This window comes from Halictus rubicundus, chromosome 4 (genome assembly GCF_050948215.1).
Source record: "Halictus rubicundus isolate RS-2024b chromosome 4, iyHalRubi1_principal, whole genome shotgun sequence".
Taxonomy (NCBI): Eukaryota; Metazoa; Arthropoda; class Insecta; order Hymenoptera; family Halictidae; genus Halictus; species Halictus rubicundus.
Genome location: NC_135152.1, coordinates 1,776,712 through 1,791,067, shown reverse-complemented (window position 1 = coordinate 1,791,067; position 14,356 = coordinate 1,776,712). Strand labels below are relative to the sequence as shown.

The window sequence follows — 14,356 nt, the reverse complement described above, 5'->3', positions numbered from 1 at the left end:
GTGTGTAGTTTAATAATATTATCTCTTGCGTGTAGATTGATATCAATTGATATCGTGTAGTATGATCTCGTCGTTATATCCATTCCATGAATCAAGAAGTAAAACAGAATTTTCTGGAGCAGATGGGAGAAATACTTCAGTCAACCACGTTCTAAATAATTCTTTCGTTAGTTTACCCGATGTGGAAGCTTCAATGTGGACATTAGCTGCCGTGAACACACTTCTTCGTACACGAGGTCCTAACTGCCCTTTAACTTCTTTCAAAACAATATACAATGGCGATAGCCGTTGATTCATAAGCACTTACATAGAACGGTCAGTTCGGACAAAAGGTTGACTTCTCTCTTCAAATAAATTTGTTTACGAACGAAATACTGCAAAATTCTTAGATAAATCTAATGAACACTTGTGCAAAGTATTTTACATTAATCTTGATTGTTTGTAGGGAGGGACATCTTTCAATTTCTTCGAGATAGAAATAACGTCTGTGCGTCTAGTAGTGTTGGTGTCCGAAATTCAATTTATGAATATGTGGCTCAGACATGTAATTTTGAAAATTTTGATAGACGTCAGAAGATTTTATTAGAAAAATAATTAAACAATTTTCTATCAATTTAGTAAAAAAAATGGAAGAACAACGAACGCGATGTTGATAGATTTCTTTTAAAATGACCCGATTGGTTTGAACAACCACTGTTTGAATTTAAAGGACGCAGTGAAGGTGGACGACTAAAAAAAGGGTTTTCTGAGGCAAGAGACATGATAAATCGCAGGCAAATAGAAAGCCTGTTGACGCAGTACACCCCGGAAGAGTTGGAGTACATAGCACGAGTTGCACACAGAGCATCGGGGAATGAATTTATATCCATGGTTATATATTGGTAACTGTACACAAAGTGCTCATACAAGGTGCTGATGTGGTAGAAAGCATCCTATTATCCATCGGAAATCTTTCAGAAGATACCCAGGAAGCAACGCATAAGGAATTACGATCATTTCGCGAGTACCACACTCGGAAAATTTCTCGACGGGCCACCAACCAAGATCTCAGTGACCCAAAAGAAGCCATCTGAGGATGTTTTAAACATTTCGGATAATCTGGCAGAACAATGTTTCCAACAAAAGTTAATCAATACTCAGTTATCTATAAATCCCAATAGAAAAAATTTTTTTGATAAAAAATTATGGTCATCTTAATTTTTTAAGTAAATATAAAACTAAGTATTTTTTATTACATATTGTTGTAGCTGATGTTAAGACGAATCTTTTATTTATTGTTAACAAATATAGTAATAATTTGTGTTCAAATTTCAAAATTACAAAAGGTTATTTATATATAACCAAGTTACGTTCAAAGCTTGGCTTTGTAGTTTTTAGTAAGTTATTAAAACATTTGTCTTGTACTGTTCATGAAAATTTTCATAAAAACCATTTAAAAAATATTTATATAATAATTACTGTTCAAAGCAATGTAGTTAATTAATAATAGGAACAAAATGATGTCATCCTATAACAATAACAATACAGTTCTGAACAATGAATTTATTCGCGTATACGTTACATTTATAAAGTACATATTAATATTTGGCTGTTTACAACATTTCGAATTTTGCAGTTAAACATATTTTTTATTGTACGTACAGTTTCATTCATTTGTTATTTATACCCAACATAAAGTTTAACTAATCATAACCGAAATTAGTATTTGAAATCGTTAAAGCGTTTTAGAAAACAATATTCTATTGTATTCGCGAGACTGCAGTGACTATATATATAGCTATTTTTAATTTTAATTCCTACCACTAACGACGCTGTCAGCAGATTTTAGTTCCAGTTGGTAATACAGGATGTGACACGAAAATGGTAATGGGGTTACGTGACCCCAAAAACGTTGGACACGAAAATGCATTGGATGATAGGTCTATCCTTATACCTCGTCTGTGTCCATAGTATATATGTCGGCGGGTAGAGGAGAGATGAGAAAGTCCATACTGGAAATATAGTTTTTCTTATATGTATTTCAATTTTTAATTACATTATTTAATTGTAAATGTGTAGACCAAAATTATACAGCTTGTTCAATTACATATGATATATATTTCAAAGTAGTGTGATTTTTAATTTTTTCTTTCTTGAGAACCACTGAAAATATAAAAAAAAACAAAGTTCGAAAATTGAAAACATTGTTTTTAATCATTTAAAAGCTACGTTGTTGTGTGTACCTAGTATTCTTTTAATTAAACTTCAGAGTTTCATATCATTATTATTAATATACAAGAAGGAAATTAACTTTTGTGACAGTTAAATATACTCAACTAAAATGTATATTTTATTTGAAATCCGATAACGTCATTATATGATTAACAATTATTTTTCTTGCATTAGTATCTCTAACATTTCTCTTCTTGCACTTATTTGTCTACTCATTTGCGCTATTCTTGCTGGTTGCAATTTTCTTCTAGGGATATGCAATTCAAGTGCTTTTTTCCAACTGTTTGTACGCCTTAGGTCTAATAATATACCCAGAACCTGATTGAGAGGGAGATTCTTTGCAGATCCAGATCCCCATGGCACATGTTCAGCTAAAGGAAGTCGGGCCATTTTAATTTTTTCTTTCCTAGCTTTTGCAAATGAAACTCGTTGAGGATTGATCTAAAAAATGAATACTGGTGAATATAAGGGAATACTATAAAATAGGTTACCCGTAGTATACACTAATATCATGCAAATCTTATTAACTTCCTTAACCGTTTCAATGGGGAAGAGCCCAATCATGCTTATAAGCGTATACATAAAGTGTGTGTCAGTCCGCAAACAGTTAATATAGAAATGATAAAATGTTTTACCTTATCTACCATTGCACCAATTACGTATACCATATTAGGGTCATACTTTTCTAAAACAGTCTGAGCATCTGGTGAAAGATATACTATCTTGTCCTTGTCAAATACATCCAAATAGGACTTTTCAGTGACATACAGTGGATAAGAGTCTTCATATAGAGTTGGTATTCCCTTATGAAACTGCTTCATCACTAAACTAGATTTATTTGCATTACATAAGTATAAATTGAAAGGATCCACATGGTATCGATTTAGTGCAAATGACAATAGTAACTGCTTTGCACAATTTAAGGCTTCATATGCTGTCATATCTGTGTCATACCCAAGATCATAAACTATTTTTGGCGCATACATTATAGCATTTATTAACCTATTATTATAAAAATTGTTCATTGCTTTACGGCTTATACGTAAGAACATTGTATTATGAAATAGTCCATATATGGTACCATCATTTGGAACTTGTGTTTCATGTTCTTTCACTTCTTTTGTCAGTTTAGATAGTTTTGCTACTTCGTTACATTTTTCAATTTTCCAACGATGATCAAGATATGCTCTAAATATTTGTAAAAATAAATTACATTTACTACATAATCTATATAACATTGCTATCTATCTATCTATATTACATTTACTACATATTACTATATAATCCACTTTCAATATGAAATTTAATATATAACCTTCTTTGTGATTTGCTAGTTGCTGCAAGTAACATTAACCAGTCTGTAGCTGTCACTTCAGTTGGTACTCTACCATTCATTTGCCGTGCAGTTTCCATTTCTAATTCCAATTTTTCATACAAGAACAACATTTTAGGGTTTGTAAGAAGTTGCTTTAAGGTTTTCTCATCCTCTTCTTTGTAGTAACGGGCCACTTCACTAGATTTACTGGTTTGGGTACTGCAGTTTCGTATTGTTAATGTGTAATAATTAATTTGATGTGCTTGTTTTGTATATGTAAATACTGGGTCGATGTTTTTTTCTTGTATTGAATAAATAAGAGCATTCAGATTAAACTTTCTTGAAATAGTAACACATCCACGAAATGTATTACTAAACATTTTGAAAGTTGAAAGAACTTCGGCAAAATAAAAATAATGAAACTAACTCACATACAAAAAAACTACAAAATCACAAAGAATTTATATAGAGACAAAAATCTTTTTCGACGCGAACTTTCAGTATTACACATGCTCATATGTACATTGATGTACATGCGGTTCTAAGCTTAGACCAGAGAGGAAATGAGAGTGCTCACACCCGGGATTTTAGTGTCCTCGGTATAGTGCTACCCTCTAGTATAATTTTTAGCCTGAACCACAGACGAGTAATAAGGTGTAGCGTGGCCAGAGAGGAATGAGAGTGCTCACGCCCGGGGTTTCGGCGTTCCCACTTTCGTGACATCGCCGCTTTAGCATGGCACAGAACCGGTCAGTCTTTCCTGGAACAGAACCGGTCAGTCTTTTAGCATGGCACAGAACCGGTCAGTCTTTTAGCATAAAACTGAACGCACATTATTTTTTTAACCAGGATTAGAACGTACAGCTTAATTGTTTTATATGAAATATGTAACTAACATGTAAATCTTGTGTACAAAATCTCTAATATTAATTGTAATGATACGTATTTTATTTTTTTTCCAAGTTTGTAGTTGCAAACTTTAGTTGTAAAAAATGGAAAATCCGGAAAAATTCGAACAAATAAAGATCTCATATCGAAGTTTAAAAGCGACCAACCTGAATATTAATTTAATAATGAGCTATTGTCATCAACACTATCTTAAATTTTTTCATATATTTAGCTACTGTTATTATTAATTAAAAAAATTTTTCTTTCATGAATAAATATTTTTCCACCTCAGCACCATAAGATTTTTACTAGATGACTTTAAAAACACATTAGAACTATTTTTAAATAATTTTACTCGAAAACATTCTAGTTTACTCTTTATTTCACCGTTCTACTAATTATTTATGGGCTGCATTGCAGCTCTGTTTAACACCCCTTTACAACTCAATACCATGGTACCATCCATATTCAAGGAAGAACAATTTTTTGCGACGACCATTGAAAAAACAAAAGTGTTTCCTTCATTTCAGTCCTTTAGTGCGTTGGTGACGTAGCGCCCAGCACACCTACCTGTGTTCTGTGTCACATCTGGAGTTTTATGGTACGCTAACTCGCAAGCCAGACCATACAAGCGAATGCATCCACAACTTCCAGAGACCTGCCTCCAAAACTAATTAAAGGAAGGCTAGACATGCAGTGTGTACTAAACTCCTCAAAAGGGGCGGATTCCAGTCGCTCGTGTTATAAACCTCATTCGATACTTCATCGAAAGGGTGATCTTACATATTTCTGTAACAGTTCCAAGTGCATGCACTTTGTTCATGATACACTCTTTGTAATTATTAAATTCAATTAAATATTAAGTAAATCTTTCACGGTGCTAACGGCCCTCGCAGAGATGGGCATTATTTGGGATAAAAAATTATTTAAATGAAAATTTGAATAAAAGATACTTTATCTTTATTTGTTATTTGAAGGTTCGAATAAAAAAAAAGCATCTTTATTGGACGAGTATCGGATAAATAATTTTATTCGTCGAGAATTTATCCGACGAATAAAGATAATTTTTTCTATTGGAAGCGGATTTATTCGAACTTCGAATAATTTTTTCATCTTTTATCTGTATCTTTTATTCGAAGGCTTCGAATAAATCTTGGAATAACTTTTGCCGAGCGCCGAGCTTCAAAGACCCAGCAAGGACTGACGACATACAATGTAAGCGAATGGAGAATCGCGCACGTATGAAAGTTTAAACTTTTAGATTTTTCAATATATCCTCATGAAATTGTGACGAGCGAATGCAGGTGATTTTCCTGATGAAAATGAGGTCAAATTCGAGTGTAATCGAACAAGTTTCACTGATACGTAATGTTACGATAAAAATTACAATCTCATTAAAGACAGTCCAAATGATGTCGTGTTTGGACTCATTTCGATTGGAACAAGCTCTACAACTCATTCGTCTTAACAATATTGTTCTGATTAAAAACATACAAGCATAAATTGCCAGTAATGCTCGATTCCCCATCTGCTTACATTGTAGGCTGTTGGTCGGTCGCTGGTCTTTGAAGTTCTGAGCTCGCAGAGTCGCGAGATATCGGTGTGAAACAACTACCAATCCAATTGCAAAACTTCATTATTTTTCATGATTTTTTTATGGGACTTGCGTCAACTAATTCATGGCATTCTTCTGATTAAAATGACACTAAACACGGTACAAATTGGACTGTATTTAGCATTTTTATCCGTAGATTTATTCGAAGGCTTCGAATAAATCTTCGGATAACTTTTGCCAGCTCGACGAATAAACGGCGACGACGGCTGACGAGGACCGACGAGCGCTGAACGTCGAAGACCCAACGACTGCCAAACGGTATACAATGTAAGCAGCTGGGGAATCCAGCATTATTGGCAATTTATGCTTGTATGTTTTTAATCAGAACAATATTTTAAGACGAATGAGTTGTAGAGCTTGTTCCGATCGAAATGAGTCCAAACACGACATCATTTGGACTGTCTTTAATGAGATTGTAATTTTTATCGTACCATTACGTATCAGTGAAACTTGTTCGATTACACTCGAATTTGACCTCATTTTCATCAGGAAAATCCCCTCCATTCGCTCGTCACAGTTTTTTGAGGATATGTTGAAAATCTAAAAGTTTAAACTTTCATTCGTGCGCGATTCTCCATCCGCTTACATTGTATGTCGTCTGTCCTCATTGAGTCTTTGATGCTCGGCGCTCGGCAAAAGTTATTCCAAGATTTATTCGAAGCCTTCGAATAAAAGATACAGATAAAAGATGAAAAAATTATTCGAAGTTCGAATAAATCCGCTTCGAATAAAAAAAATTATCTTTATTCGTCGGATAAAGTCTCGTCGAATAAAATTATTTATCTGATACTCGTCGAATAAAGATACTTTTTTTATTCGAACCTGCGAATAACGAATAAAGATAAAGTATCTTTTATTCGAATCGTTATTTAAATAATTTTTTATCTAAATAATGCCCAACTCTGGCCACAGGTGCCTTTTGGAAGGACAGCCCACCTGTTATCTTAACATTCTTTTAAAGTCCTTTTTTTACAGTCGCAGAGGAAGAAACGCTCTGTATTTTGGATTTCAAGTAATTGTAGACACTTGTATGATTCTGTCATATATACTACTTTGACAAAATTAGAAAATAAAAATTATGTGGCGTGTGTAATGTCGTACAAAGCAGTTTCAGATGAATGATAATGTGTTCAGGAACTGTTACAGAAATATGTAAGATCACCCTTTCGATGAAGTATCGAAATAGGTTTATAACACGAGCGACTGGAATCCGCCTCTTTTGAGGAGTTTAGTACACACTGCATGTCTAGCCTTCCTTTAATTAGTTTTGGAGGCAGGTCTCTGGAAGTTGTGGATGCATTCGCTTGTACGGTCTGGCTTGCGACTCAATAGCGATTGTTAGCGTACCATAAAACTCCAGATGTGACACAGAACACAGGTAGGTGTGCTGGGCGCTACGTCACCAACGCACTAAAGGACTGAAATGAAGGAAACACTTTTATTTTTTCAATGATCGTCGCAAAAAATTGTTCTTCCTTGAATATGGATGGTACCATGGTATTGGGTTGTAAAGGGGTGTTAAACAGAGCTGCAATGCAGCCCATAAAAAATTAGTAGAACGGTGAAATAAAGAGTAAACTAGAATGTTTTCGAGTAAAATTATTTAAAAATAGTTCTAATGTGTTTTTAAAGTCATCTAGTAAAAATCTTATGGTGCTGAGGTGGAAAAAATATTTATTCATGAAAGAAAATTTTTTTTAATTAATAATAACAGTAGCTAAATATATGAAAAAATTTAAGATAGTGTTGATGACAATAGCTCATTATTAGATTAATATTCAGGTTGGTCGCTTTTAAACTTCGATATGAGATCTGTATTTGTTCGAATTTTTCCGGATTTTCCATTTTTTACAACTAAGGTTTGCAACTACAAACTTGGAAAAAAAATAAAATACGTATCATTACAATTAATATTATTCTAATTTATATTAATTAGAGATTTTGTACACAAGATTCACATGTTAGTTACATATTTCATATACAACAATTAAGCTGTACGTTCTAATCCTGGTTAAAAAAATAATGTGCGTTCAGTTTTATGCTAAAAGACTGACCGGTTCTGTGCCATGCTAAAAGACTGACCGGTTCTGTTCCAGGAAAGACTGACCGGTTCTGTGCCATGCTAAGGCTGAGCAGATGTCAGCACTATGTCGGGAACGCCGGAAACCCGGGCGTGAGCACTCTCATTCCTCTCTGCCTATACGTGCACGTCCGAGGCGTGCGTATCACATTTCTAGCGGAAAAAACATAAACAGATTGTAGGGAGTATCGTTGACTCCCTACTGCATCCGCTAGGCGACGCAGCGGGCGCCAATAAATAGGAGCACGACTCTATGTATCTAGGGATTTTCCCCGAGACACGCTCGGCGTCCTCCCTAGGCACCAGTCGCACTGAGTCTGCCGCCACGTGCAGATACAAATAAAGTTCCTCTTGCCAGCATACACGTGCCTAGTTCTTTACCTGGATGGTAGGCCCCATACCTACAACTGGTGACCCCGACGTGATTGATATGGAGCCGCCTGCGCAAAACATGGCCGTAGCCGTGCACATGGCGAAATTCTGGGCGGAAAAACCAGCATTATGGTTTGCGCACCTGGACGCCCAGTTCGGTTTGCGCGGGATAACGCAAGAGGACACCAAGTACCACCACGTGGTGGCGCAACTTGATGTAAGAACCGCGCAAGAAGTAGAGGATATCCTGCTGAACCCGCCGGAGCAGAATAAGTATACGCGGCTAAAGCAGGAATTAATCGCGCGGCTCTCCACTTCCAAGCAGAGGAAGATTAAGCAGCTCCTCGAACACGAGGAACGAGGAGACCGGACGCCGTCGCAGTTCCTGCGGCACATAAGGAGCCTGGCGGGCAACGAGGTGCCGGAGGATTTCATCCGGACTCTGTGGATGAGTAGGTTACCCGTCGCCATGCAATCGGTGCTGGCCACACAAGATGGCGTCGAGCTCGAGAAAGTGGCGGCCCTGGCGGACCGGATCAGCGAGGTCACGCCGGCGCAGATCCACCCAGCAGCGGCGGCAAACAATGTCGCAGCGCTCGGCGACATCAACGCCCTCGTTGAGCAAATTGCCGCACTCGTGACCACCAAGCTGGAGGGCAGAGGGCGCCAACCAAGGAGCAGCACGCCCAGCAGCCGGTACCGTAGACGTTCCCGATCGAAGTCCAAGGCCGAATCTCGCCCCAGCGGCATCTGCTGGTATCACGGGCGATTCGGAGACAAGGCGACAAAGTGCACGAAGCCGTGTACTTTCCAGTCGGGAAACGACCTACAGAGTCGCCGATGGCGACAAGCGGCCCTGAGAGGACAGCACGTCGCCTCTTCGTAACCGACGCGACGACGAAGACCCAGTACCTGGTCGATACCGGGGCTGAGGTCAGCGTGTTCCCGCGGAAAAAAGTAACCGGTGCGCGAACGAAATCGAGCTACCTGCTGACCGCGGCGAACGGTTCACTAATTAACACTTACGGGCACGTAGTGATTAGTGTAGATTTAGGATTACGCCGGGCATTCCCGTGGACGTTTGTTATTGCAGACATTTCGCGACCCATTATTGGTGCGGACTTTTTAGCCCGATTCGGTCTCCTGCCGGACGTTCAGGACCGTCGGTTGATCGACAAAATCACCGGCCTATCGGTAACCGGAACAATACCGACCGGCACGGTTTGAATCGGCTCAATGCGTGGCACCGGTGCGGGACAGTGCGGTATACGCGCTGTTAAAACAATTTCAGGGTATCACGCGTCCCTCAGTGTGTAGCAGTGCGGTGAAACACGATGTGAAGCATCACATCGTGACGACACCGGGACCTCCCGTATCGCAGCGACCGCGGCGTCTCACGACGGACCGGCTGAAGGCGGCGAAACGGGAATTCGAGTATATGCTGCAACAGGGCATCACTCGTTCGTCAAAAAGTGCCTGGGCATCGCCGTTACACCTGGTGCCCAAAAAGAATAGTGAGTGGCGTCCGTGCGGGGACTATCGCGCGTTGAACTCTAGGACGGTACCCGACGCCTACCCAGTGCCGCACATTCAAGACTTCGCGCAGAGTTTGCACGGGAAAACGGTTTTTTCGAAAATAGACCTAGTGCGCGCGTACCATCAGATCCCGGTCGCGGAAGCAGACATTCATAAGACCGCGATCACTACGCCGTTCGGGTTATTCGAATTCCCGGTAATGACTTTTGGACTGCGTAACGCCGCGCAAACGTTCCAACGTTTTATGGACGAGGTAGTGCGCGGGTTAGACTTTGTTTATGTTTACATTGACGACGTGCTGGTGGCGTCGGACTCAAAAGAGCAACACCTCGGACACTTGGAACAATTGTTCCAGAGGTTCGCCAAGTTCGGGGTAGTGATAAATTCGGCAAAGTGCGAATTTAGCGTCCCGGAGGTGCCTTTCCTCGGGTTCACGGTCGGCAAAGCAGGGATTTGCCCGTTGGCCGATAAGGTGGAGGCCATCACTCGTTACCCCAAGCCGGTAAACCAAGCCGAACTCAGCAGGTTCCTGGGCATGGTAAACTTTTACCGGCGGTGCATCCCTGGGGCGGCGAACATCCAAGCTCCACTCGTGGCTTGCCTGACATCAGGCAAGAAGAGCGAGCCCGTGGAGTGGACACCGGAGGCAGACGCGGCTTTGGCAGCTGCAACCACACTAGTGCATCCGTCAGCCAAGGCCAAACTGGCCATGATGGTGGATGCCTCGGACATCGCGTTGGGAGCAGTGCTGCAGCAGTTCCGGCAAGGTACCTGGGAACCGCTTGCTTTCTTTTCTAGGAAGCTGAACCCGGCGCAGCGGAACTACAGCGCGTACGACCGAGAGCTGCTGGCAATGTACGCGGCGGTGAAATATTTCCGCCACGCGGTGGAAGGCAGGAATTTCACCATTTTCACCGACCACAAGCCGCTGACCTTCGCCCTCAGCCAGAAGCCGGAGAAATGCAAACCCATTCAGTTCCGCTACCTGAACTACATCGCACAGTTCACCACAGATGTGCAGCACGTCAAGGGCGCAGAGAACACCACCGCCGATGCCCTATCGCGCATCGAGGAAGTGGTTGCACCGGTGGATTTTCACGAGCTCGCCGACGCGCAAGGTTCGGACGCCGAGCTGCAGCGGTTGATGGCAGACCCCCGAGGCCTGGTCATCAAGAAGATCCGCCTCCAGCAGCCCAGCGTGGACGTGTACTGCGACATTTCCACCGGCCAGGCACGCCCACTCGTGCCAGCAGCTTTTCGCAGAGCCATCTTTAACAGCCTACACGGTCTGGCACACGCCGGACCCAAGGCAACCGTGAGGCTGGTCACGCAGCGCTTCGTCTGGCCGTCCGTCAAGAAGGATTGCCGCACCTGGGCGCAGACGTGCATGCGGTGCCAACGGGCGAAGGTTTCACGACACGTGTCGACGCCGGTCGGGGAGTTCACAGCTCCCACCGCGCGTTTCGACCACATTCACGTGGACATCGTTGGACCACTGCCGCACTCCAGGGGCTACACGCACTGCGTGACCGTCATCGACCGCTTCTCCAGATGGCCGGAGGCGTTTCCAGTGGCTGACATCAGCGCGGAGACCGTCGCGCGAACGCTGTTCGCGGGCTGGATTTCGCGCTACGGCGTTCCACTGAGGATAACGACGGACCAGGGTCGGCAGTTCGAGTCCGTGCTATTCAAGACATGGGCACGAGCGCTGGGAGCGGAACACCATCGAACGACAGCGTACCACCCACAGGCCAACGGGGCCGTAGAACGTCTTCATCGGCAGCTGAAAGCGGCCATCATGTGCCGCCAGGAGGAAACCTGGTCGGAGGCGCTTCCGGCAGTCCTGCTCGGCATCCGGGCAGCAGTCAAAGAGGACAGCGGGACGACACCAGCAGAAGTGGTCTACGGGGAGACTCTGCGTCTACCCGGCGACCTGATTGCGGGCAACGACCGGGTGGAGCTATCCGTCTTCGTGGAGCAGCTGCGAGACCACATGAAGTCGCTTAAGCCGGCTCCGAAGGCGCATCACGGTCATCGACGGGTGTTCGTGTTCAAAGACCTCGACACGGCATCGCACGTGTTGGTGCGTCGCGACGCGGTTAAAAAACCGCTACAACCACCGTACGAGGGACCATATTTAGTTTTAAGCCGTAGTGATAAGAACTTTGTACTTAGAATAGGACAACGCGACGTAAACGTTAGCAAGGACAGGCTTAAGCCAGCGTTTCTGGTCAGCGAGAACTAGTGGTACCGAACCATCATGTGCAATACCAGCTAGGGCCTTCCAAAGACAGAGCAATTTTCCTGTCTACCGATAAATATTATGTTTACATCTAAGTTCTTGTTCCTGCAAAGTTTAAATAGTCGTTTGTATATATTTCGTAGTTATAGCACCGTGGATGTATGTATATATGTTATATTTTGTTTTTATATATATAGCGCGATAACCAAAGAGCAGAATTAGCATGTCTGTCTGCGTCTCACCCGCCATTAATGGCGAGGGGGGTGGTGTAGGGAGTATCGTTGACTCCCTAGTGCATCCGCTAGGCGACGCAGCGGGCGCCAATAAATAGGAGCACGACTCTATGTATCTAGGGATTTTCCCCGAGACACGCTCGGCGTCCTCCCTAGGCACCAGTCGCACTGAGTCTGCCGCCACGTGCAGATACAAATAAAGTTCCTCTTGCCAGCATACACGTGCCTAGTTCTTTACCTGGATGGTAGGCCCCATACCTACAAGATCATTGTGTCGATTCCGTCCCCTCAACGGCCTAACCCCAACAAACTTGAATTATACCTCCGGCTGTACTTCCGAAAAGCACCGGGGAAACACAATACGCACGCCTCGGACGTACACGTATAGGCAAAATTCAATGTAGTAGCAGCTGCAGTTTTCCGCGAATATCTCCGAAACTATGGCTGAGCCGCTGTTACATGTATAGGAAAAAGTTATTCCGAATGTTGAGTTTTACATACTCACCAAGTTTCATCTCGATCGGCCACAGGTGCCTTTTGGAAGGACAGCCCACCTGTTATCTAAACATTCTTTTAAAGTACTTTTTTTACAGTCGCAGAGGAAGAAACGCTCTGTATTTTAGATTTCAAGTAATTGTAGACACTTGTATGATTCTGTTATATATACTACTTTGACAAAATTAGAAAATAAAAATTATGTGGCGTTTGTAATGTCGTACAAAGCAGTTTCAGATGAATGATAATGTGTTCAGGAACTGTTACAGAAATATGTAAGATCACCCTGTCGATGAAGTATCGAATGCGGTTTATGACACGAGCGACTGGAATCCACCTCTTTTGAGGAGTTTAGTACACACTGCATGTCTAGCCTTACTTTAATTAGGTTTGGAGGCAGGTCTCTGGAAGTTGTGGATGCATTCGCTTGTACGGTCTGGCTTGCGACTCAATAGCGATTGTTAGCGTACCATAAAACTCCAGATGGGACACAGAACACAGGTAGGTGTTCTGGGCGCTAAGTCACAAACGCACTAAAGTACTGCATTGTGGAAACTATTTTGTTTTTTCAATGATCGTCGCAAAAAATTGTTCTTCCTTGAATATGGATGGTACTATGGTATCGAGTTGTAAATGAGTGTTAAATGGAGCTGCAATGCAGCCCATAAAAAATTAGTAGAACTGTGAAATAAAGAGTAAACTAGAATGTTTTCGACTAAAATTTTTTAAAAATAGTTCTAATATGTTTTTAAAGTCATCTAGTAAAAATCTTATGGTGCTGAGGTGGAAAAAATATTTATTCATGAAAGAAAATTTTTTTAATTAATAATAACAGTAGCTAAATATATGAACAAATTTAAGATAGTGTTGATGACAATAGCTCATTATTAAATTAATTATCAGGGTGGTTGCTTTTAAACTTCGATATGAAATCTGTATTTGTTCGAATTTTTCCGGGTTTTCCATTTTTTACAACTAGAGTTTGCAACTACAAAATTGGAAAAAAATAAAATACGTATCATTACAATTAATATTATTCTTAATTTATATTAATTAGAGATTTTGTACACAAGATTTACATGTTAGTTAGATATTTCATATAAAACAATTAAGCTGTACGTTCTAATCCTGGTTAAAAAATAATGTGCGTTCGGTTTTATGCTAAAAGACGACACGGTTATGTTCCAGGAAAGACGACACGGTTCTGTTCCAGGAAAGACGACACGGTTCTGTGTCATGCCACAGACGAGGTATAATTATAGACCTATCATCCAATGCATTTTCGTGTCCAACGTTTTTGGGGTCACGTAACCCCATTACCATTTTCGTGTCACATCCTGTATTACCAACTGGAACTAAAATCTGCTGA

At 41.3% G+C, this 14,356-nt stretch overlaps 1 protein-coding gene across 1 annotated transcript; it reads right to left on the bottom strand.

Annotated features, from left to right (window-relative positions):
* Positions 1-2,170: 2,170 nt before the first annotated feature.
* Rswl (tRNA methyltransferase roswell) lies at positions 2,171-4,061 on the bottom strand. Its single transcript, XM_076786194.1, has 3 exons — positions 3,527-4,061; positions 2,847-3,399; positions 2,171-2,652 (listed from the first exon to the last, which is right to left on the bottom strand). The coding sequence occupies exons 1-3, from the start codon at positions 3,904-3,906 to the stop codon at positions 2,368-2,370; spliced, it is 1,218 nt and encodes a 405-aa protein (XP_076642309.1). The 5' UTR covers positions 3,907-4,061; the 3' UTR covers positions 2,171-2,367.
* Positions 4,062-14,356: the final 10,295 nt, after the last annotated feature.